The sequence below is a fragment of the Aulostomus chinensis genome, chromosome 6 (genome assembly GCF_037954235.1).
Source record: "Aulostomus chinensis isolate RoL2024-O1b breed Wild chromosome 6, RoL_Achi_v1.0, whole genome shotgun sequence".
Lineage (NCBI taxonomy): Eukaryota > Metazoa > Chordata > Actinopteri > Syngnathiformes > Aulostomidae > Aulostomus > Aulostomus chinensis.
This window is the reverse complement of record NC_141325.1, coordinates 28,926,827-28,952,658: the sequence shown is the minus strand read 5'-3', so window position 1 is coordinate 28,952,658 and position 25,832 is coordinate 28,926,827. Positions and strand designations below refer to the sequence as shown.

At 45.1% G+C, this 25,832-nt stretch overlaps 2 protein-coding genes and 1 pseudogene across 2 annotated transcripts; 2 read left to right on the top strand and 1 right to left on the bottom strand.

Moving 5' to 3' along the window:
• Nucleotides 1–1,926: 1,926 nt before the first annotated feature.
• Nucleotides 1,927–13,143, bottom strand: adra1aa (adrenoceptor alpha 1Aa). The gene is made up of 3 exons (XM_086207412.1): nucleotides 12,951–13,143; nucleotides 7,920–9,393; nucleotides 1,927–2,981 (listed from the first exon to the last, which is right to left on the bottom strand). Exons 2-3 carry the CDS (start codon nucleotides 8,815–8,817, stop codon nucleotides 2,428–2,430), a joined length of 1,452 nt encoding a protein of 483 aa, XP_086063538.1. The 5' UTR covers nucleotides 8,818–9,393; nucleotides 12,951–13,143; the 3' UTR covers nucleotides 1,927–2,427.
• A 1,933-nt stretch (nucleotides 13,144–15,076) lies between these two features.
• LOC147260702 (exportin-1 pseudogene) lies at nucleotides 15,077–18,449 on the top strand (annotated as a pseudogene).
• Nucleotides 18,450–23,311: 4,862 nt separating this feature from the next.
• On the top strand, nucleotides 23,312–25,484 carry tmem230b (transmembrane protein 230b). Its single transcript, XM_086205510.1, has 3 exons — nucleotides 23,312–23,655; nucleotides 25,051–25,173; nucleotides 25,245–25,484. Exons 1-3 carry the CDS (start codon nucleotides 23,560–23,562, stop codon nucleotides 25,383–25,385), a joined length of 360 nt encoding a protein of 119 aa, XP_086061636.1. The 5' UTR covers nucleotides 23,312–23,559; the 3' UTR covers nucleotides 25,386–25,484.
• Nucleotides 25,485–25,832: the final 348 nt, after the last annotated feature.

The window sequence follows — 25,832 nt, the reverse complement described above, 5'->3', positions numbered from 1 at the left end:
TACAAGAACAGCCTGTTGAGGAATTATTAATAATTTCACCTCAGGAGAACGTACCATGGATTGGACTTCAGGATCCAATCAGGGATGAATAAACTTGCGTGTTACGGCTCTGTTCCTGAATAATTACAGTTTCCATTGCAACTGCTGCGTATAGAAACTAATAAACCTTCATAAAGCACTGGATGCAGGTAGTTATTGATGGTTCATTTCTGATGATCCCACTGCTAGAGACAGCAGAGGGGGGTGGGAAGCAGGTCATTTGTGCCATTATTGCTGCTGCTCGTGCTGCTCTCTCCTAATGGCATCTGCAGAGGTGGTGTGATTTACAAGTTCACGTGCCAGTCAATGACAAGGCGGACACAGGCGAGCACTCACTGCATTACCCGCCGCTTCCCTGTGGGAATGATGTCAACTTCACTTCTGCGTCTGAGCTTAAGGTGAGAAGGAGACTGACTGACTTCCCCTCTCACGCCCTCAGAGGGAGAACATCACGGTACTACAGACAAAGCAGCCAGGAGGGTAAAAATCAATGCTGTTGGTGGAATTTGTCCTCTTGCCCTTTTGAAACACTTTGCAGTTTTGGTACACGCATAAAAAAAAAAAACCCACTCCAGGTCTCTGCTGGTGAACGGCCCTCACAGATTGTGTGAAGGGTTTAGTTTGAATTTATGCAAATAACAGAAATAAGGCCTGAGAGAAGAATGTCTGAGACTGTGTATGACTTATCCTGACATCGCTAAATCTGGTGGATTTTTTAAGAGGCTTGGGGGCCAGTCAGGATTTAGGTCAGCAACCACAAGGTCAGTTAAAATACCACAGAGGCATATTAAGACATCCATCTGGCACTGCTCGGAGGTACATGGAATTGTGGGAATGAAGGGAGATGAACTCAAAAAAAAAAAAAAAAAATTGGGGGGGGGGGCTATATTTTTAGTTCATAAAAAAAGAGAAAGAAACAACAACACAACAGTCCACAAGAGTGTCTCGTTAGGAATCTGTCATACAAATTTATTGTGATGTGACGTGGAAGTAGGCGAGGTTCCTTGGTTTGTTCCGTGTACACCAAAGTACACAAACAGCAGTTTGACAGGAGGAACAGCAGTAGGCAAACAACCGGAGCACCACTGAGCAGCATTATTGTAGTATTTGAGGAAGTCATGCAGCGTAGAAACATTTATTTACATATTTGTACATCTGTACTGCTCATCTGAGTAAAAAGATGTAAACACGATACCGTTGTTGCAAAGTATTTTAGCTGCTTCTCAGATGTACAGATTTTTATTTTTTTCCACTTCAAATTTGAGTGATTTTGATGATCTCACCTACGAGAATATCATGGAATGCTGTCGGGACAAACATGTTTCAGTTTAAAGTGTCACAGCTGCCGCCATCGACTCTCCTTCAGTGAGAACAAGCCACTGTAACATTTTTCTACTTTACTTTAACAAATTAGCAAAGAATGATGAATACCCGTGATATCCTCCTGGCAAGTCACAATACGTTGAGGACGAGTCAGAATTGTAATCTGAGATATTTCTAACGTCATTCACGACAAGTCAAAGCAGATTTACGTGAACGGAAACTATAATGACGCTGCTGGAAACGACACGCAGCTCATCAGGCAGCCTAAACGACAACGGCAGCCATTTGTAACTGCGTGTTTACTTGTTTAACGGTAACTGCAGATCTCTCTCATGTCTTTATGACATCCAAGTTGTTATGCATATGTGTGTACATCTATCTGTCTATCTGTCTGTCTGTCTATCTATCTGTCTGTCTATCTATCTATCTATCTATCTGTCTGTCTATCTATCTATCTGTCTGTCTATCTATCTATCTATCTATCTGTCTATCTACCTATCTATCAATGTAGATAGACAGATAGATAGATAGATAGATAGATAGATAGATAGACAGATAGACAGATAGATAGATAGATAGATAGATAGATAGATAGATAGACAGATAGACAGATAGATAGATAGATAGATTGATAGATAGATGGATAGATTGATGTATATTACAAAAGCTGACCAGTTGTTCCAGTTAGAGACATCTAAAGGGCCTCTTTGCCTCCTAACAATTCTGCTCATTTCAGTGTGGGTATCTGGAATTGAGGAATACCCAAGATAATTTGCCCTGGAACTGACTTGTCAGGATTAGGAGATTATTAGAACCTGAGCTACGAACCAGTGAACCTGCAGATAACAACAAGTGAATTATGAGTACCCGCCGCTGAATGTTCGAGGTCTGTAATGAGAAACCAACACATGGATGGCAGCAGGAAGTAAATGTTATTGCAGATATCAAAAGTTGCAGTTCTGAAACCAAAGCCATGCTGAAGTTCAACTCTAAGCACAGATATCTTGAAAGCGGGTTCTGACTAAATGTTAGAATGGCTTGACTGATGGATGAGGAATGCGGTGGTTATACAGGCTCGCCTTTTTCCGACAGAGACAGTTGGTGGATTTTAATGGTGGGGAGGTTTCCCACTGGAGGGGCCTGGGTACAGTTGGACTCATTTGGGGGGCTCCCATCATCCTGGATGCAGCAGCAGGTCCGCTGAAAGCTTTTACTGCAGAGTTTGGCCACTTTAGTCCTGCTTGTTTCTGCTGCTCCGGCTCCGCTGGTGGGGCCTCCTGAAAAGACCCTCCATTCCTTACTGTCCCTGGAGGAAGGGGTTCTGGACAGGGCCACTGAGGAGGAGGGGCTGAGCCGACAGGATGCCCCCCTGCTGTCCAGAGCCAGAGTCAGGGGCTGGTTGGGGCCCTGCGGTTGACTCTGAGCTGCACTCAGATGCTGATGATGGGCTCTGGGAGTTATTCTGAGGCAGCGAACTCCCAGTAAACTCTGGAAAGCCTTCTTGAACTCCTGGTTGGAGCAGGGGTAGATGATGGGGTTGATGCAGCTGTTGAAGTAACCCAGCCAGAAGGTGATCTTGAAGACAGTGTCTGAGGGTCTGTAGGCAGGGAACATGGAGCCTGTAGGGAGGAAACGCCACCTTATTAGAACTTATCCTCTGGGAACACTAAATGTTTGAGACATATTTACAATGTTTCATGCTGAACCAGAAAACTCACTCAAAACCAGAGCTGTCAATCACACGGTTGCACCGCAGGAAAAAACAAGAGGGTCACCAGATTCATGAGAGATTCATCATCTGGGACCACAAACTCCACTTCCATGATCTGGTATCAGTTCCAGAGAATGTCTTCTTTATACCAAACAAACGTCTCGTTCACACTCGCTTATCTGGATGTTTGGTGAAGCCATTAAGCTTCCAGATTTCATCGCAACTGAGATCATTAATAGCGCGACTGTTGATGAGAGGAAGCATTCGCAGCAGACTGTGTGAGCCGGAATCTTAATGAAGAGGAGGGAGAACAGCCTTAATGGCTCTCATCCATGTTTGGAGGTAGAAGAGGGGAAGCAGCCTTGTAAAGTGTTTTATTGTTCTCGCTGCTGTAGGCGTTAAATATGGTCTTAAAAATGAGATATTGGATGCAGAGATGTGCCTCACTGTACCAGTCATTCGTTTTATCCCCAGCTGCGCTAAAATCAACAATTCTATTATTGCTAGGACTCCTGATAGATCCTGCTTGGAAGAGGAAGAGAAGGGTATTACGTCTTTTGGATGAACGTATTTTGATGCAAAATCAATAAAACACTCGTGGCTGTTGTTGTGCACAAGATGTGTAACTCCAGCTGTTGCACATTTCGTGTTTCACGTTGAGTAAAATGAGATGTTCCCGTCCAGAGACAAGCCCTTGACCTGACTGGCAAACCCGTACATGAAATTAAAAAAAAGACAGAATGGGTAGATTTCTTATATTCCTTGCTCGCATTAAGCATTCAAGCGCTGCACCACTTCAGCTGCCACCAATGTGAGACTTGTAATTCTATAAATATTAAAATAATCTGTAAAAAATGTATGTTTCAGAGTGAACGGTGACGATGCAGGCAGCAGGAGCACAATGAAAGGTTCAGAGGAGTTGATGGGATATTTGTTTTATAATGCTTTTAGAGTTCATCACCAGGAGTGACCCCTGTCACTGCACCTAAAATAAAGGTATTAATATGTGCGCATGGACAAGTACACACCAGCAGTAAATCTTGATTTTGCTGCATTTGAGTGGTTTAACATCTCTGCAGAACGAATGAATCCTAAAACCCAGGCATAAAAAGTGAGGGTCCCTCGTCTCCAAGTCAGTGGGACGTCTGAACGAGTTTTCAGTTCAATTCTTGGAGTAAACCCTGTGGTAAAAACGCTGACTTAACCTACTTCAAAGTTCTGCATAAAAATACGTCAGAAAACGCCACGAACAAAACCTGCTAAAAAATAAATGCTGAAAACAGAGGAAGCCTGAAGTTTGTTGTGGTCGTTCATCCATGGAGTTTGCGGCTTTGCACTTACAACAGTTGCATTTTTGCGACAGAAATCGAAGAAGCAGTGGATCTGCGAAGCCCACTTTGCTAAACAGAGCCTCTCAAACTTTCCCCGCAAAGCTGATTTTCAGCAAAAATCCAAAATTAAATGTAAAAGTATCTTTTGCTTTTGGTCAAGGGATCCGACGGTGATGTTAACCTCCGAGCAAGCCTCCAAAAAATGCGTCATCCCTGTGTAACTCTACGGGGTCGTGATGTAGCGGCGCACACCGTGACGTCACTGAGGCCGCACTGCAGCGGGCCAATCAGGAGGGGATGTAAAAATAGCAACAGCATGCAACATACTGTTAATGACAAATTCCAATCTCCTTTGCTCTGATGACAAAATGCTGTTAACTCCACGAGAACATCCGACAAATAAAGAATCTGCCATTGTTTACAGATTTAAAAGGCAGAGATGTGCAGGGATTATTGTCATCTAATGCTGCCATTAGTAAGAGAGCGCTGTTAAGCTCTTCTTCATTTCCCAGTCAGCCAAGGTCTTGGCCAAATGGTAGCAGCTATATTTAAAAGCATGAGAGCAGTGAATGGAGAGAGAAACCTGAGGGATTTGTAGGCGTTAGCTCACGTGGTGCGGATTTCCGCCTCAGAGTCCGTCCATAATGACGGAGCACGTTCGGCGGTGGTGGACTGTTGCAGTGAGATCAGGTGACTGTAAAGGATTCACATCATTTTAAACCATTTATTGAGCCTGTGTGTCCTCCAGGGTCGGAGCGCCGCCATCCTGTTCCTTCATTATGTTATTCTGGGGTTTGTTTTTTTTTTTTTTTCATTTTTGTCACCCATCCCATTATTGCATACATGGCTGACAATCCAAGTGATTTTCTTCAAGCATGTCTTCATCAAACTGGGTGTTCTTGAAGGGAACATCAAATAAGGTCTGGCTGTGGCTCTATGTCATTCTCAAGCTGGCAATGAGATGAGATGAGTCCCAGACGCAGCAGAGGGCTTGACACTTCATTCAGGAGCCTGCGCTCGAAATACATATTGGTCAGATATTCTGTGCTTTTGTTTACAGGCAGGCGAGCACTGGAGGCTGTCAGAGAGCTGAAAGATTTATAGAGCCTATTTATGGAGGGTCAAACCTGACCGAGTCAAAGTATTTAGTCTGCTTATCAAGACACCGCGAGGCTTGTTGGAGTAGCAACTTCAGTGCAGCCCCACAGAGGAGAAATTCAAGCAACCTCATCAAACTACTAAATCAGCTAACACTCAAAAAGCTGCCGGTGACAGAAATCAATGACTGGATCTGTAAAAATGATTTAATCCAGGTGGTAAATAGCTTTCTAAAAGACGCCTGACATGTGTGTGTGTGTGTGTGTGTGTGTGTGTGTGTGTGAGCGTGTGTTTGTGTGTGTGTGTGTGTGTGTGAGCGTGTGTGTGTTTATGTGTGTGTGTGTGAGCGTGTGTTTGTGTGTGTGTGTGTGTGAGCGTGTGTGTGTGTGTTTATGTGTGAGCGTGTGTGTGTGTGTTTATGTGTGTGTGTGAGCGTGTGTTTGTGTGTGTGTGTGTGTGTGTGAGCGTGTGTTTGTGTGTGTGTGTGTGTGTGTGTGTGTGTGTGTGTGTGTGCAGGCAGGAACTCAGATATATGAACCTCCTCCTTTCCTTTTTTTTAAATGCTGCCCATTTATTGTCCCTTGCATCTTAAAAGAAAAGACTTTTCTCAGCATTGGAAAAGAGTGACAGCTATGAAGCTACAGCTAGCAGATGGCTTAGCCTAGCATGAGGCTAAACGGGGATGTTTGGAGATAACCACATGTCAGAGCGGAGGATGACATCACCACCTCCGCTTGTCCTGGTGTCATACACCAGACGTCTCCGCTGTCACAATTGTCAAAAAAACATTTACAAAAATATCAAATATGATGCAAAAACACAATCCTGCTTCAGTTCATCTGGAAACAGGTATATTTTTTGAGGATCCTAAAATCTGTCTTCCAGATATAAAAAGCCAGTCCCCTTTGTTAAACATTGCTTAAAAATTTGTTGTAATGCACTAAAATCACCAATCCGACACGTTTGTTGAATAAGCACCGCTCTCGTTCACGTTTGGGTTTCGATAAACTATTGGGTTGTGAGTCTTAAGCTTCCCTGACAAAACCAGGAATCCATCGATTTAGATGCTGCAACCCAAACCAACGCCATCGTCCCTTCGACATCCACAGGGAGGTTTCTGTCGCGCCTAGAAACTTTGGTTTGCTGATTAAAGCTGACCAGAGATGAAAAGGGCAGAATGAATAATAGACAATGACAATAACAAAATAAGATAAAAGACAAGAGATCAGAGCTTATTGACTTAACTTCAACCCCCTTGTGACTGATAGGCATGTTGCCATGGAGATAGCAGAGGGTCTGCAGCACAGGGCAGGTAAACGGTGACCGTCGGCGGAACGCCTTCATTTGTGCCTGAGAACATGGAGCTTTTCCTCACAGCAGGTTGGAACTCGACTATGCAGGTGCAGTGAATCCTGCACTAAAACTGCACCAGCACTTCCCCTCCTGGTGCCCACAGGGGATGGTTCGTCCAGACAGAGGCATTCTTAATGTTTTGTCGTACATTAAAGCTTTAATGTGGGACGTCTGTCTCCTCTTCTGGCAGTGACAATTATTACTCACGACGGTCCAATCGTGCTGACATCAGCAGCGCCACTGCAGCCTACTGCTGACCTAAAGCAGTAAAATGGTGGACATTTTGGAGGTCTTCATGCTAAGCTAAGCTACACATCACCTGACTGAGAAAAAGAGACGTTACACCTCTAAACCACAGCAAGAAAGCCATCATTCCCTCTAAGTGTTCCTGAAATATTCATCCTGTAAACTCATGAAATAAAACCTGTTGAAAACAAAAGTGTCTGAACCATATTGAGTTGTTTTGAGCAGCCAGAGGGCTTGGACTTCATCTGGCTCACAAAACTAAAACTATATTTATGCAACAAAGAAAAAACATGGCTTTGGCACCGTAGGCTACTCTCTGTACTGGCCGGTGCAATGTTTACCATTCCAGCAGTCCCACTGGTGGTGCTGGTCCGTCTCCTTAATGCTCCCAATTTGCAGGCTACTTGGTGAGTTTTGAATAATTGGGGAAGAAAACAGATCGTTTTATTGTGTGCCTGAAGCATTTTAACTACTGGATGTTGCTGTTCATTCCCCTGCAGGTCTGAGTTCTTTACCAAAACTTATTACATACTGATGTTTATTCATTCGACACAGTTGTTTTATCTCTGCAAGATTATTGTTGTGACTTATATTCGTGAAAAAATTCTCTGATAGTCTTTTTATGTATAGAACGTGCTGTTTTCTTTGCGTCTGTCCGTGAGCGCACCATGTTCCAATCAATCATACCAATGTGCCAACAGAGAATTGAATCTTGATGCAAAACAAAGGGGAATAGGAAATAGGAAAGCACACCGGAAACTGTTAGTCTGCAACGGTGTGATGAACACACACAAGGAGGGAGTCACGGCGGTACTCACCGATAGGTAGGACCAGGAAAAACGGCAGCCAGCAAAGCACGAAGCAGCCAACAACGATGCCCAACGTCTTGGCAGCTTTCTTCTCACGGGAAAACTTGAGAAGTCGCAGGGCAAAATGAGTGCGGTTGCGAAGGGCCTCATCCTCTGAGACAGCGGTGTTGCCTCTGTGTATCCTGAGTATCACAAACTCTGAATCTGACTTCTCAGTCTTGTGGCCCTCCCTCAGGCCCTGACTCTCTCTGTGAGCGACCACATAAACCCTACAGTACATGGAGAGTATGATGGCCAGAGGGAGGTAGAAGGACCCCACAGCAGAGAAGATGGCGTAGGCCGGCTCCTCTGTAATCTTGCAGATGGATTCGTCCTCTGGTGCTGGTTCTTTCCAGCCGAACAGAGGTCCGATGGATATGATGATAGACAGCACCCAGAGCAGCATCACTGCCAGCAGTGCCCGGCGCTTTGTCATTATCGCTGGGTAGCGCAGAGGGTAACTGACTCCGATGTAGCGGTCCACAGAGATCACACAGAGGCTCATGATGGAGGCGGTGCAGCAGAGCACATCCACAGCTGCCCAAACATTACAAAAGGCCCGTCCAAACACCCAGCGATCCAGAATCTCAAATATGGCAGAGAAGGGCAGAACAGTGGAGCTCAGCAGCAGGTCTGCCACTGCTAGATTAACTATGAAATAGTGAGTCACTGTCCGGAGGTGTCGATGGCAAACGACCGAGAGGATTACCAGGATGTTTCCCACAACTCCAAACACAATGAACACGCCAAGCACCAAGCCCAGAACCACAGCCTTGACCATGTTGAGCTCTGGTACAATAGCCTGGCTGCAGTTGGAGCAGTTCTGAGTCAGAGGCTCTGGGGTCATGCTGTCCAGCACCGGAAGCATCTGTCCCCAGACCCTGCTAATGCACCGCACTGTCCTGTGTAGCGAGAGGAGACCACACACACCTTTCTAAAGTCACTAGACGAGAACAAGGACATCAGGGCATTCTCATGGAAGCCATTAGTGTAATGATCGAATTAAGTATCTCTTGTCAAAACGCATTTTGAATGATGATGCCTCTAGCAAATGAGCCATTACATTGGTAATGCAGACACAAAATAAATAAAACTACGGGGGTGCATGCAGAAACACAGAGGGAGAAGCATAATATATGCAGATGAAGCCTACTAGGCGCAGATCAGGTCATACATCTTGAAAATGTTACTGATCTTAAAACTGAATGCTTTTATGCAGCGGGTACAAAAACAATTCTAGAACAGCATTATCATTCTGCTGAGAGACGGATGCACGCATCAGGAAACATCTTTGCATCTTCTCTCAACCATAAAGCCAATTTCAGAAAAACTCCTCGATGCATTTGCAGGTGAGCGGTAGTTAACATTTCGATCCCTCCTGTTGAATGCAGCGGCAATTTCAGCGTGAGCACGGCGAGCGTGGGACTGTGACTGAATCCACAACCTTGAACAAAAGAGAAAAAAATAATCGTCTTTTAGAGAACTGGCACATCCATCATTCACGGCATAAATAGAAAATCATTCATCCTTGTTTTGACTGTAACACATCTGAACTGTTTTCATGTTGCTGTGGTTCAGATCCTTCTCGACTGTCAGATCAATGTGGCCACAGCCTCATTCTGCAAATATCGACTGGACACAATGTGAGATTGGTAAAGAGAGAAATCACAATTAGCCAGTTGCCTTTTCTAGCGATCTGAAACACCCCACAGCTGAAGCCTCACACCAGACGTGGGTTTTATCGTCATTTGTGGTGTGAACATGATCTTCAGCTGACCGACAACATGACAAACCCGATCTTTCTTTTAATCCCAGGACGAATCGATACTGTGGCCTCTGTGCACGTGGAGGTCAAAACAATTCTCAGTGTCACTGGCTGACATTAATTGATGTGCCTGCAATCAGGTGTGTGCTGTGCCTTTACTGCGTCAGGGTGTTACAGGTACAGATTATTAGAAATGTGCTTCTTGGTCTTCTTGGCAGGCGACGGGAAGCTACAACCAAAGGTAAGTTAGTTTAGTGTAGCGTGAATGGAAATGGAGAGAAAAAAACAAACAGCCTTTAGAGCTCTTTGCAAACTTTCTTTGCAAAACTACAAACTTAGTCATTCATTCACTCCAAGTCCTGTATGTTGAGCCGCCAGCAGGAGAACTTTGTTGCTGCTGGAGAGAGCCACGCGAGCTGTCTCCTCTACTTCCAGTTTGCATGCTTTGCTAAGCTAAGTAGCCGCGAGCTACATGTGGTACAAACCGCTGAGTGTTTCTTTAATGTCGCGCTTTTCATGGGACCTACATTTGTTGTTATTTAAAGCCGCAGCACAAATACTTGTAAATGAACATCCCATGCTCTTAAGCCCTGGCCAAACAAAGTTCACACAATGCACATGAAGTTAATCTCCTAAGAGAACTAATACGACAGTGTAAATGCGTAGAGAATAATCACTCGTGAATAAAAATTGGGGTATTGAAATAATTGGGATATTGATTTAATGTCCTATCGCCAAGTCCTAAGTTCAGAGTTGTGCCCAGGGATGGAGACTGAGCATGCTCTGTGGACAGCCACCAGGCCGGTCCAGACAGTGACTAGAATAACTATAATATAGGTCTGTATTTTAATCATGTGGCTCCTCCAGATGTTCCAGATGTGATGGGGACGTAGAGCTGCAACAGTGAGAACGGAGCAGGCCACGTCAAAGCTTGTGATGTAAGCGCCATGATGTAAACTCCCGCTGGCAGAGGATGGAGATAAAAGTGTCAAACTTTGGCTCGAACTTTACACGTCTTCATGTCAGGCTATACCTTAAACAGGCAAATGAGGAAACAGCTTTTTACTTAGCATTCCTGTTCCGCTGAGTACCTCCAGCTGAATTTAGGCTGAGCGGCTCCATCAGACATGGGAACTAATTTCATTTTGAATGTTCTGTCCTTTGACTTTAAAACAATATCTAGTTCCAAGTCCTCCAGTTTGACAGATGTGAGCATAATCTTGTCCCAGCAGATTACTGACATTTGTAAAGTGGATGTTCCTTAACTAAACATAGATTAGTAAAAGTAGTGCGGCCATGTTGATGATTTCTTCTTTTTTGGGGGATTTGGCTAAGCTGCTTTATTTGAGACTAAAGTAAAAGTTCATCTGAGTTGTCCTCTTTTGTGTCCATCTCTTGTCTACCTTCCTTCCTCTCCGGGGAGACGCAGAGAGAGATGGTGAAGGTAAAAGCATGGTGATCATTACGCAGTCCTGCAGTCCCCTCACGTCTCAAGCCCCCCACACTATTAACCACAGGCTGACATTTCCTGCAGATCTCTGCTCCACATTTGATGTACAGCTGTACGGCCCGACGTAAATGTTGCAGTCCACGCTAGCCCGCTCTCCCCACTGCTGCAACCGTGCTGCACGGCTTGTGTTCAGCAGGCATCGTGAACCAGCACCTGGCCGCTTCTCCCACCTACTCACCCAGAGAAACGCGTGGGGGGCCCACGACTTCAAGGGGATTGTGGAAGTAAGACATACATGTTTGTTCGCAGGAGCCTTGCAGGAGCTCACACACACACATCAGTGTTCTACACTGCAGAAAGATTCCGCCTCCTCCTCTTCAAATCTGGCCCTGCTGCTTGAAGTTGCCTCTCTGTTTCTGCAGTAGGCCATGTTCACCGAAGAGGGGAATATTGGATTGAGTCACGTTAGTTTGGTTTTCATTCATTCACGATTCGCTTCTCTTTTCTATTTATTCTCCAGTAAACTCCAGCTGCAGCCTTAACCCCTCTCATTAATGCTTTATCACCGTTTCCCTGCCTTTCAGTACCAGTTTGAAGTGGTTACACATCACGGTCATCCTCCGGGTTCGCCTCCCATCCTGAGGCAGGGAACATTTAACTTCAGCGGGGGTTTATTTCTTGAGGATGGAACCTTTTGGGGGAGATTTCTGATGAGTTGAGACGTTTTCTGAATATTTTATTCGGCTCATTCGGTTTGTCCCTGACGCTCACGACTCCTTAAGCTTTCTGTTTTGAGACAAATTGCGTTGAAATTGACAATGAGACATCGAGCTGCAGTTAATGTATGTGCATGCGTGATTGCATCGATCTGCTTCATATTCACGGGGAGTAGCGCACATCCACGGAGGGGTTCCACAGAGGGAGCAGGCGCGTCCTCACCACCCTACTGGAGGCTTTGGGCTTTCTTTGCCGGAGCTTGTAATATTTGCCACCCCCTTTACTCAAATGTTGGAAGTCTGTTCAGTTACAAGCCACAACACAAAAGCCGACTAAGCATTTGTCATTTTGGCGGGTTTCCAACCAGACGCACAGCAATATGCTGAAGTGGTGGATGGGCAGCGGCGGCAGTGGCGCACCGGAATCCACAATCACGCTGAGGACAGTTCGGGACACCCCGTGTCTTCAGTGGGTCCAGGAGCTCTCATCCTCTCTGCTCTGGCGGGGTGAATCCCAGCGCTGTAAACTGTGTGCATGACCCGGGCGTCAGCAGGGCGTCCGCCTGACACCGGCTGGGACTTGCTGGCACTTGTGACGGTCGACTGTCATTCACATCCATCCATCTTTTTGCCTCATTAATAAAAACCTCCCCAGAGCCAGAGAGGAGCACTTGGTGTTGCAGAAGCTTTACTGGAGATTTAAGAGAGATTTCCGAACAACAAAAATAGCTTCATATATAGATCAACTATTTTAGGAGCAGTGCAAGCAGCTTTGATATTTTTCTGGCAGGGAGGCAGGCAGGCAGCTCCCACAGAGGAGAAAAGCCTGTTCGACCAGATAAATCGTACTTAACAGTTTTATTCTAATATGAGCTCATTCTTTCTGGACTCTGATTCGCCCGCTATGGGAACACTGGTCCCATTATTGTCTCCGACATCCGCTCAGTGGGTCAGAAATTCAGCAAAGTCCGCGTTCCAAGTGGCGGCATCTAATCTATTAGGATATTTGAAATAAGCCAACAATGAATTAACTAAGCCCAGTTTTCAAAATCGATCCTCGTCGGACTCACCGAACTTTGGAGTGTGCTCTTCACATCCCGCCGGCTGCCGTGGAGGCGGCTGCGCCGGCCGAGACGCGCTTTGAGGCGGTGAAGGGGAAGCCAAGTGCGCTCACCGTGGAGAGCCCTCATCCGCCTGGATCATCGGCCGACCTTCAGGTGCTCCAAGTGTCTCCGGATGAGGATGAGTACCAAATGACTCACTCTTTCCCCCAGCGCCCCACCAAGCAACTAGCCATCCTCATCCTCATCCTCATCCCACCCCGCCCCGCACCGCCGCCACCCTCCAGCATCACTGTCTGTGCGTCATCGCGACAAGTCACTGTCCACCCAAAGTGACTTTTCATTCACAAATGTTACATTAATGAGAAGCGTCACTCACCTCGACTGGAGACCTGCAGACAGAACTGAGCAGCGGAGCGTCGCTCGTTATTTATAGAGTGCGTTGGTTTCTCCTCTGTGCGAGGATCGGAACCGCTCTCATGGACTGTATCATCGTCCTCCTCATCAACTTTCACAACTCAGTTTTTTGATTTTTTTTTTTGGGGGGGGGGGTTTGTTTGTGTTTTAATATATTAAATCGCAGTTTAAAATGGTTTTAAATCCGAAAATGACAGGAAAACAAGATTCCTTCTGCTGCAATTCTCTCTTCTCTCTTCTCATAATCTTTTTCTTCTCAAGAAACTATATTTCATTTAAATCCTTCCTCTTCTCATGAACTGTATAGATTTAGTTTTGCTGTATTCAGTTTGTGTTTTACACCCAGTGATTATACATGCAACACACACACGGAGCCTGTACCAGTGTGTTTGTGCTCTGTTGCACAATCCAGTCAATACACATTTGTTGTTGCCTGAAGCTCAACAGTCAACCACGATTAATTTGCCGGTGCATTTTCACGAGGGACATCATTATTTGTCTCCTCCCCCTGTTGTTGGTGGGGGTTTTTTTTCCACTTAATGTCCAAATGAAGCAGAAACAATAAAAACATAATAGCAAAGAATACAAATTAATGGAAGTCCTGCTGGTGGTTGATTCCTTATTTCCCAGTTCAGTCGGTTGTCAAATTGCGTCTCTTCACCAGTTACACAGGTTTTATTCAAGTAAATCTTGAATCGAGTGAGCATGGCTTCTGCCTCCCTGCGTGCACAGTGGGAACAACCCACCTCATCCTGACTAATGCTTGTGACATAGACTCAGTGCTGGTGAATTTATGTTAAAAAAAACAACGATTGATGATTTCACGTTGATAAATAACTTAGATTAAAAATTTGAAACAAGCAAATTCATTTGTGTGTTAGAAGATAAAACATGAGGTGATTTCATCGTGTACTTAATTTGCTGTGTACTTCATGTTTTGGTCCGGAACTAATGTTTGGTACCTGTGTGCTGCCACGGAAGATCTAATGGATGCTCTTACTTGCTATGCGCGGCCGAAGTTGTCAAGGGCCTCCCTCACAGCAAGCGGCTACTGAGGGGTTTTCTGTGTATTAGCGATTCATTTGTTAATGTTGTGGGTTTGCAGTTCTCGCGGCATGAAAAGAAGAAGAAGAAACACAATAAATGCCAGTAAGAACCAATGAGGTTCTCCTGGGTGTGTGTGTGTGTGTGTGTGTGTGTGTGTGTGTGTGTGTGTGTGCGCGCACTCGTGTGTGGTGTGTGATTTTTTTTTCTCTAGTGACGCTTGGTGACCTCAGAGACATCACAAGCATTGCAGCATCTTCTTAGTTAGCTTCTGCTTTTATGACAGCAGTTTGGATGGATTTTCAGGGGGAGAACGGTTCATTCAGGCCACCCTGCAGGTGAGCTCACCCAGAGGAAGGCAGAGATTGTCGTTACTTAGCAACTTAGCATCACGTCCAAAGCGTGGGAGAATAGCTTGGGTGCTGGTGCGTTTATGTCACAAAAAAATGCCGGACAAACTCTACATAGTCTGGAAGTCTGGCAGTGGCACCATGTGGCAAGCTACTCAGCATCAAAGCCTCACACACATCACTCACACACATCACTCACACACATCACTCACACAGTCACATCACTGTCAGGTGAGTGAACCTGTGATGATCTCTCACTGTCATCGAGGGACATGTAAGCGAAACATTTTAGTTCAGTTGTGTTCTAAGTCTTTGCTTCCTAGAATCTCTGTTCAGAAAATGACAATGTTTGCAAACCATCCAGCCAGTAAGCTGCTGGATTTCAGTCAGCAACTGGACATCAACCTGCTGGAGAACGTCATCAACACCATGCACCATGGCACTGGATCTCAGCAACAAGTAGCCCAGGAGTTGCTGAACAACCTCATGGAGCATCCAGATGCCTGGACCAAGGTTGACATGATCCTGCAGAGTTCTAAGGACATGCAGACCAAGTATTACGCCCTGCAGACGCTAGAGCGACTCGTCCAAACTCGTTGGAAGACTCTGACAAGAAATCAGAGCGAAGCAGTCAAGAAGTTTGTGGTTCAGTCAATTATTGAGATCTCCCATCATCCCGCAATCATGAAGAAAGAGGGAGCGTGCCTTCTCAGACTCAACGCGGTAGTAGTGGAGATACTGAAGCAGGAGTGGCCCGACCACTGGCCCAACTTCATTTATGACATCGTGGGTGCCAGTGTGATCAGTGAAAGCCTCTGTGAGAACAACATGGCCATCCTCAAACTGTTCTGTGAGGAGGTCTTGGACTTCTCCAGAGGCCAGACGACCCACCTGAAGGCAAAACATTTGAAAGACCACCTGCGGAGTGAGTTTCCCCAATTATTCAAGCTGTGCTTGGTTGTGATGGACAACTCCCAGAATGCTCGGTTGGTGAACGCCACACTGGAGACGCTCCTTCTCCTGCTTCACTGTGCTCTTGGAGCTGAGTTTGGGCTTCTGGATTACATCGGTGAGACCAACCTCACTGAATATTTGATCCGTTTCCTGAACGTGCCCATGTTTCACAACGTGGTGCTGGGCTTCCTGAGAGCCCACTGGGTGTTGCTGAAAGTTGTTGTCAAGAAACTGTTTGAGTTCATGCACCAGACTCAAGATGGTGTGCAAGACATGGCTTGCAACACCTTTTTAACAGTTGCACAGAAGTGTCGGCACAGTTTTGTTCAGGTTCAGGAGGGTGAGACGGTGCCCTTCATTAATGAGATCCTCCACCACATCCAAGCCATCATCCGTGACCTGCAGCCACAGCAGGTCCACGTGATTTATGAGGCAGTCGGCTGCATGATCGAGGCCCAGGAAGACCAGGAGGTTCAGGTGCAGCTGATAAAGAAGTACATGAGGCTGCCTAATCAGGAGTGGAGGAGAATCATCGTGGCCGCCACCAAGAATGTCAACATCCTCCCGGAAGAAATGACGCTGGGTCAGCTGGCGGGCATCCTGGAGGTCAATGTCACAGCCTGCAGAGCTGTTGGGCACCTGTTTGTAGTCCAGCTGGGACAAATTTACCTGGACATGCTCCATGTGTACAAGCTTCTCAGTGCCGCCATCTCCACGGCCATCCGGAACAACGGGGAGACGGTGACCAAGGTCCCTCACATCCACAGCATGATGATGGTTAAGAGACAGATTCTGAAGCTGATCTCTGGCTGGGTCAGTTGCTCAGACGACCCTCAAGTGGTGGCAGACACGTTTGTGCCCCCCCTGCTGGACGCAGTACTTCTGGACTACCAGAACAATGTTCCAGCTGCTCGGGATCCCGAGGTCCTCTGCACCATTGCGACTGTTGTGAATAAGCTGGGAGACCGCGTCAGTGGCCAAATTCCCCAGATCTTTGACGCCGTCTTCGATTGCACTTGGAACATGATGAAGAGGGACTTTGAGGCGTTCCCGGAGCACAGGATTCATTTCTTCAGCCTCCTCAAAGCTGCTATGTCGCAGTGCTCCCAGGCCTTCTTGAGCTTCGCCCCCGCCCAGTTCAATATCGTCCGATACACAATACTCTGGGCTTTCAAGCACACAATGAGGAACGTAGCTAACGCAGGTCTACAGACCCTCTACACTGTCCTGCAGACCATGTCAGCAAGGGAGGCAGTGACCAAGAGAGAAGACCAGACCTTCTTCACCGACATCCTCCAGCACATTTTGTCTGTGGTCACTGATACGCCGCCATCCTGGCCCGCATGTTAGAGGAGGTGGAAAAGGCCACCCCAGTCAATAAGCAGGTTCATGTGCTGGAATACTTTGGAAACCAGCTGAAGAGGGTCTTCCCACGTCTGACAGATTCCCAGTTGGAGGTGTTTGTCGTGGGGCTGTTCAGCCTTCATAAGGACATCCCTGCTTTCACGGAGCTCCTAAGGAATTTCCTTCTTCAAATCCAGGAATTTAGCGGCCAGGACGCTTAAAACCTGTTCCTGGAGGAGCGGGACCTGGCTCTGCTCCAGGCCCAGGAAAATTAACACAACCTCTAAATGTCTGTGCCCGGCATTCTTGGTCCCCACGGGCGGCAGCAGGAGCTCAGCCAAGCTGGATTTGGTTTCTGAAGCCCAAAAATCAAGACTTAGGACGGCGGCCATTCTGGTCCTTCATGAAATGTGGAAATGATGTAAACTTGTTTTTCAAAAGTGTGAAATAAATTGAAAAAATATCTTTAAAAAACTCTCACAACTTTATTCTTGGTCATAATAAACACACATCTTCATTTTCAGGATTTTAACCCTTCAAATGTCATATTTCGTTTGTGTGTTGTCATGTTTATAATTTAGTATATAATTACTGTGTGTAACTCACTTCTTAAGACCATTTTGGGCTTTTGAGTTGAATGAAAATGACATGAAGTTGGTGAGAAAATGGGAAATTTTTATAAAAAAAATCTACAAAAAGGAAACGACAAGATGATTAAATTAGAAGAATCTGCATTCATACAAGGGAACCCTATCAGTGATAATATATTAGTATTCATGCATTGTAGTTACCTTATCCTGATGATGGCCTAAATTTATTGATGTAAACCTTTTCTCCAGAGGTGGGAATAAGTCACATGTGCAAGTCTGAAGTGAGTCCCAAGTCTTTACCCTTGAGCCTTGAGTCATTTTTGTGAGTGTCAAGTTGAGTAAAGTCATACCTTTGGTCAGGTAAATCATGTCACAAAATTGTAAACAACACCTGACCTTTTGACTTTTGACTAACCTTTAATAAAACCAAAGCAAAGCACAACTTTTGGCAACACTCAGAAAAAGGAAGTGAGGTCACACATTCACCACAACACCTGTCCAGGACTCCGTCAGGTCAGGTGCTGCAGGGAGGAAGCTTCTCCTCGACTCACATTATTGTTACATGTTATCATTAATGTCATCCTTGGGACGCCATTGAACACGCAGGACAACTGGTGTTGGCTTCCCCAGCGGCTTCTGGCTCCCATACTTTACACAGTCGTGTGTACAGTCAACTGACACCTGAACCGTAGTCAATGCTCGTCTACGTCACGCTGGATTTCTGGAATGTTTTAAGATGAAAACATGAATTAAAAAAAACCACTAAAAATGACAGTACACAAAACAACGAGTAGTTACTCAGGAACAAATGAGGAGTAAATGATGAACTGACTGCTTATTAATCATCAGTTCATGAGTAACTGTCAAACTTTGCAACAGCAGCTAATGATTTGTTTGTAATGAGTTCATTAAGAAGAAGAACAGGCATGGAATCAGGAACGACTTGATAGCAGACAATATTTACTTCACTAAAGTTTCTTAATGGAGATCTGAGTTCCAGGTGAGTGACTAGAGAAGAGACCCAGAGATCATGTAGTCCTTGATCACTGTGTTAAGCACAATAAACAGACTGTTTTATGACAGCCAATGTTATGGATGGTTTCCTTCATAACTGCTCACAGGGCCTTGTGCTAACACTTGGTGATCACGTACGCATTATTGTGCATGGATGATTCCCCATCACCAACACAAGACGTGTCTGCTGCAGCAAGTGATCAATGTGTTACTAATGCTTGTATAATTGCACGCAACATATTACGAGAGAGCAGAACAATCCTGCGCATTGGAAAGAAAAAAAAAAGACAAAATAATGAAGCAGTTAAATTACATTCTTGTCATTTGCTGTGTCTTTGCATCTTGTTAGGCTCTGTTCAGACCTGTTGGGGAAAGCAATTACCTGTCAGAGCCTCATGCTGCGGGTGGGCTGCTGAGTTTGAGAGATACTGGATCAATATCTCTGCACTGGAAGAATCATTTCCCTTCACCGAGACAACAACCCGAGCAGAGCTTTCACACTATTGTTGGCATTTACAGTGACATTCACCTTAATCGCATATCAACAAATTTGCCCTCCTCTGGTTCTGACTCTTACCAGATCCTCCAAAAAAGCGACACCAATTTCAGTCACAGGCTGGCAGTTGATATTATGCTAAACAGATTTGTTTATGCAGCTGGAAAAGGCTACGCCTGACACTGCACATTTCCATTTCACAGCATAATTCAAAATGGAAATGCATTGAAATCACATTCAACAGTCACTTGTTTTGGTTTTTTTCAAATGGTGGGTTGACGTTGTGAAATAAAGGTGATAGACTTGGGCATCGGGGGATGAATCGCACCACGTGGAGCGTCCAGTCACATGTCCACCCACATGTAATCGCAGCTTAATGCTGCACCTGCAACGCATGTTCACAGCAAAGAAAAATCACTTGACTCATCAGCTGAAAAGGACACAATTACAAGAAGAATTCCAGCAACCCGCTCCTTATGTAAGATTAACAAGTAATCATCATCATCATCATCATCTTCGTCACAGCACTCAAAAGTTGACCCGTCCCCGTTGGTCTTCAGTGAGTTACATCACTCTGGTTCGCATGAGAGGCTGTGTTTTGATGCAGAAAGTCTGACTTACTGTCCATCTTCCCCAGAGCCAGACAAGAGGACAGAGACCCTCTGTCTGTGCTATGGTGCTGCTAGTTAGCTTAGCACAGTGAGTGGTAGCAGGTGGGCAGGTCAGTCTACTGTTGTCTACTCAGCTTCAATCAGCTCCGCTCAGATGACATCGAAACATATTTCACAAATAAAGCTGGTGTGTTCTTTTAAGAAATGATTGTTTGAATCTCTTTTTTTTGTTATCGAGGTATTGCAACTTTTCCTAAGAATATTTCTGTACCTTTTCATGATTTTCTTTGCCTCAGAATTTAGAGACTGACTGAGACATTTTGCACTGGCTCATACCCACATCCATCCTGCGTGCGCCATGACTGCTTGTCATATGTTCAGAATCACACATTAGCAGAATGATTTATCTCCTCCATACGTTCCTCTGCCAATATAAAAATACAGAAATTGTATCTTGCTGCTTTAGAATTCAAAGCACCTGTGCTGCACGCACCTGCTACATTCGATCATTTCTGGAACCTGAAGGATTTTAAAGTAAAAAAATGGAGCGGGGGGGGGGGGGTGTCATGATGTTCAAGTGGTATAATGGTTGAGCATTTTATTGGGCTCCAGTTGGTCGTGGTGCAATGTGCAATTTCTGTAATGAAGACAGAGCTCATTATCTCAGCAGACAGAACGCCACTCTGAACTAATTAAGGCCTAAACGCTGCTCTCTTGCTGCTCTGTGTCATTCCCAGAGGTTACTAGAGGGGTGACTGCTGCCATCTTCTTACGACACACACACACACACACACGCACATGCATGCACACGCGCGCACACACACACACACACACACACACACACGTGTACATATACCAACACCCTGAGGGCTCAGTGTGATCAGCTGTTCTAGTGGCAGGGATTTTCTAATGTCATCCTCTGACCGGAGACAGTCTTGTCGAGCACCTGATTAATTCATCACATCTCCAGATGTCAAAGCAGTGTTGTTATTTGCAGTACACAGAACTGACAAACCGACTCCAGCAGAAAAAAAACCCAAAATACCAACAACACACGACAAGACAGCCAACCATCACAACAGAGCAGCAGGGTTCCTCATCAAGCAGTCATTCACTTCGTATATTTGAATGTAAAGAATAACAGATTCGTGCTGTTTTGCAGGTTGAGCAGCAGATTATTTATATGCATTGCCTCAAAAATCAGATTGAGCATTAAGCTGCTTGGGCAGTGACCTTGATTGCAGGACCTCAACTGAGGAGACCGAAGGGACAGATAAGAGGGTCGGATTCAGCCGGCAAAAGAATGTGCACCAGTGACGCCGTCGGCAGATGAATGCAGCCGACACACAGACAGCGCGGTGAGATGTGAGGCTGCAGAGCAGGTGCGTGAATGTGTGCACAAGCAGCTACCGTATGAGCATCTATGGCTAATATGATTCATTTCCCTTTGGAAAAGAAATGAATTGTTATTCATGTATTCATTTCCCTCTTCATCATACACATAAACACACATCATTATTCTAATTGTCTTAAGTATTTCATCCTGGTTAATTCTGCTTCATGCATGTGGCATCATGACAGACTGTCCTTGTTCTGGTCCGTCTTTTTGTGTCTGACTACTTTTCTCTGTCACTGAAGTAAAAAGGGTGTTGATAGGAAAGTTTTAGATCAGCTGATGGAGAGCGGTTCACGTTGCTGGTAAAGCAGCCTGAAACAAAGATGAAACTGAGCTTAATCCAGGGTGGATGGACGAGATTATGCATGTATCTCTCGGTGCGCATCAGAAAACTGAGCAGAAAGAGGGAAAAAAAAACAACAACAGTTCAGCAACGATGAACAGTGATTCATACGACAAGCGCCCACAACCTGCAGCAATAAGAAACACAAAGGAATGATTTTTGGGCTTTGTGCCTCTCGAGAATGACAGTATGGCTTTAAAGCACAGCAATGCAACTGGCAGTCAAGGTCAGTGAGTGCACTGATTATCACTTGAGACTCATTCTCTGCCAACAACAGTCCATCATTAATGCTCCCAGGAGTCAGAATACACGGTACTGTCTCCGCTCATGAAAGGTGGTGTGTGTCCAACCTGAGGACATTTATCCTTGAATGGAGACCTCACAGTGATGCACTCTTCTGAAGTCTGCCTACAGGAGTCTGTATTTGTCTATGTGACAATCCAATTTTCCACAACCGAGCAGGAAGATTCGGCAAACATCTTTGAACAAAAGAAGGGGGGGGGGCAGTGCCGCTTTAATTATTCATGTCAGGGGAGCTGTCAGCAAGTGTTGTTTTTTTGTGTGTTTTGTCTATTTCACGGTCAGTCATTCATGGTGCAGGTTATTGCCGTGCATGACCAGAAAGATGACAATATTTGGCAGGGTAACGTGGCGCACACAAACACTGCCTATCAAGCTTCTGTCAGAGATGAACACTTCCCATTCCAACTCGTGGATTACTGCTGAACTCCAAATCTCTGACTTTGATGGCTAATTGAAATTGAAGAGGCTTTGCTGATGGAAAATTCAGCAAATTTATTACATAATAATTCTGATTAACGGTGCGTGAGTCTCGTTTGGGGGTGTCTGATACAAGACTGCATCTGCGAATCTCAACGCAGCCTCCAGACTGACAGTTTCACCCTTGACGTGATTTTCTTTTAAAACCTGCAGCCTGAACGTAAACTCTGTCTGACCTCCGAGAACACAGTGTGATGACGAAGCTGGCCTGAGAGAACGCCCCAGGAGACGATACCCCTCCCCGTAGATCACTCCTGACTTTCAATCACTTTGACCTGCTGTTCATTTGGACTGAGACTCGCAGCTCCCTCTAGTGGTTGCCAGGGAGTCGTGCAGCTCCATCCTGGATATATATTTGTTATATCATCATCTTCTGCATTTCCCCCCCCTCTCCATTCAGAGTATCTTGCGCAGCCTCTACCGCTAAAAGGCGCACAGAAGAAGAATAAACAGCGAAAATTAATGTTCAGGCTAGATTATTCCTGTCTGTCCTCCATACAAACCCATAAAATTAACATTTCAACACAGTATGAAATCATGGTTTTTGAACCTGTGTCTAAAGTGCAGCTTTATATTCTGGAACATTTCAATTTTACACATTGTCTGTTTGACCAAATAATGTCCCATTAATGCGTTTAAGCGTGAATTTTCTTAATTAAGACTTAGGTCGATTAAAAAAAGGACTATTTTTCAATTGTGCTGAAATTTAAAATTTGTCACCACACACCAGTTTTGTGATTTACTGTATGGCTGCTTCACTGTTTTTAATGCGTTATCATCAAGTCCTTCTCTTTTATTAGTTTTTATCGTGTTTCATCACTTTCTCCTTCAGCTTGTATCTCACATCGGGATTCGGGCGGCGGGCTCCACTTCACTACACCCGTCGTGCTTCACCTTAAGCAACCCTGGTTTAGAATTCCCTGGTTGTAATTCTGAAGATCGTTCTGTTGTTCTGAGTGCCAAAGATTTGGTTTGAACCGCACTCGTCAGTGGAGCACACGAGACACGATGTTGACGCTTACTTTTGCGCATGCGTGCTGCAAATCCACACAAGCGCACCAAAACCACGGAAGAAGGTCACGAGGAGGGCTGACATAAACAACATCCTACCGGAGCCTCTTTTAAATTCGTTATTAACTAATACCGAGCTTTCATTTGATAACGGCAGCTTACGAGTGACCCGGACGATGGTTGTCGGGTTGTTAATGCCCCTGTAGCCGAGCTGCTGCCGCCTCGTTCGACGCCGAACCTGCCTGGTGCTAACCGCTAGCAGCTCGAGATGCCAGCCCGCAGCGTCGTTGCTAACGGGCTTCCCGACAGCAAGGTGCGGTACTCCCGGCTCGCCTCCGACGACGACGGCTACATTGACCTGCAGGTGAGCCGCAGACACACGGAGCTCTGACCCACACAACCAAAATGAAATATCAACAATAGTTTCTGTATGTAGAAGACGGCGGGAGGAGGGAACGAAGCCGTCATCAGACGCATTTCTACGGCTGCGTTGTACTCGGATGTCACATTTGTGTTTTTCTTGGTCTCATTTCGAGCTGGGGTCACAGGTCACTCATTCATGGGAATGCTGCACACCAACCCGAATCATACAGTGGGAGTTTCATCGTTAGGCTTTGGAGACTCGTCAGGATTGGACATAAGAATGATCCAAGATTACAGGTCAAAAATATCAGGCTTCGAATGTTAAATGAGATCTTAAACACCGACCCTGCTGTTCCTGAGGAGCAGCAGGTACCTGCTCCTCATGTAAGACACTGCACAGTTAAAAATGTCACGGTTTCAGACCCTGCACCAGTGGGTATCACGGGTTGGGGCTGTTGTCCCCCTTGTGGCTCAATAATAATAATAAACACAACCGAGAGAGACTACAATGAAATAAAGTTACACATAAAACAGCTGGGCACCCAACACCATTACAGGAATGTCAAATCAAGTGTTCACAATCATAGCTTGAAAGTCATACAAACATTGAAGTCAATCAAAAGGAAGCTGAGAAGCTTTTAACTCACTTTGAAATGAGAGTGTCGATGGAGGTGCAGCTCTTCGGTGGATTTTACAGATCACGCTGACCTCCCAGAGGCAGTTCAGTTCATTAGTCAAGGTTTTTACCGAATCTGTTTTCATCCCTTCATTGTTTTAAGACATTCGCTGTCACTGTGTTTTATGCGCTGCTGCCTTTCTCGGCAAGAACACACTCGCAAGTGGGACTTTTGATCTCAATGTAGCTTTCCTGGCTAAATAAAGATTAGATACAATCATCAAACTTAGCAAGAAATTCTATATAAAGTCATGAAGTTCTGTACAAATCCTACCATTTAAAATATTATCAGTCACGCATAAATTACTAAATCTCACTGTATTTATGCACGATGACACATGCATGCTATGATCCTTTCCCATGTGTCACGGTTAGATTTTTTTTTAAATTGAAAAATATGTTTTATAATGTTAAAATTACTATTGATGGTTGTTTCCCCCAAACTCCACATCATCTGCTAGTAACACAGGTGTCTTGTTGTAATTACGTAGAGTTTTGTGATTAAACGAGAGTTAATTCGTCCAAATACCTCAGTTTCATGTCTTGTCAAGTGAACTCTGACAGAAAATATGTGGAGCACTTTTCCAGAATGTGTCGGTGTGTAACGAGACAAATTAATCCAGCCTGCGCCGTACGAGAGTGGGAAAACCAGCAGTGGCACTGAACGCCTGTTGTGTTAGAGAAAAGGGTTTTTAATGAAACATCTCTCCTCCTGTACAGTTCAAAAGGAGCCCTCCCAAAGTCCCATACAAAGCCATAGCTCTGGCGACAGTCCTCTTCCTGATCGGCTCTCTGCTAATCGTCATCGGCGCCCTGCTCCAGGCTGGGTACTTTGGAGTCACCGTGAGTAAAATGGTTTTACCACGTTTCATGAAGTGAGCAACACATGTACTGAAATGTTTTGTTTCTCCCAGCATTTGGATCGTACCGTTCCCGTCCTCATCATCGGGATTCTTGTCTTCCTTCCTGGAATCTATCACCTTCGGATAGCTTACTACGCATCTAAGGGCTACCCGGGTTACTCCTACGATGATATCCCAGACTTTGATGACTAGAAATCTTCAAATGCAACCTGTAATTACACGCTTGATTTGAAAGCATCTTGAATTAAATCTATTTATTTACATGTTTAATAAAAGGCTATAGTATCTACATTTTTGGAGGAAGCAGTGCTTTTTCCTGGAGGTTTTCATGATGAACGCTGGTCTGTTCGCCGGTCTGGTTCTTTTATCAAATGTCCTTGAAAACAACAAACTACCAGGAGTCAAAAGGGCAAAAAAAAACAAAAAAATGACAGGAGGACTAATATTCCTGGTATCTACACTATAATAAAACTACAGCAGTCAAATAAGTGTGTTGGTACAAACCAAGAATATGTTTACATTAGCTTTGCTGCTGTGTTTGGCCCCACGCATGCTATTTTTAATCTTTGTCCATCGTTAAGATCAAATGATTCTGCAAATTTTTATTGTCATAAGAAGGTGAATGCATTCCTCTGCTTC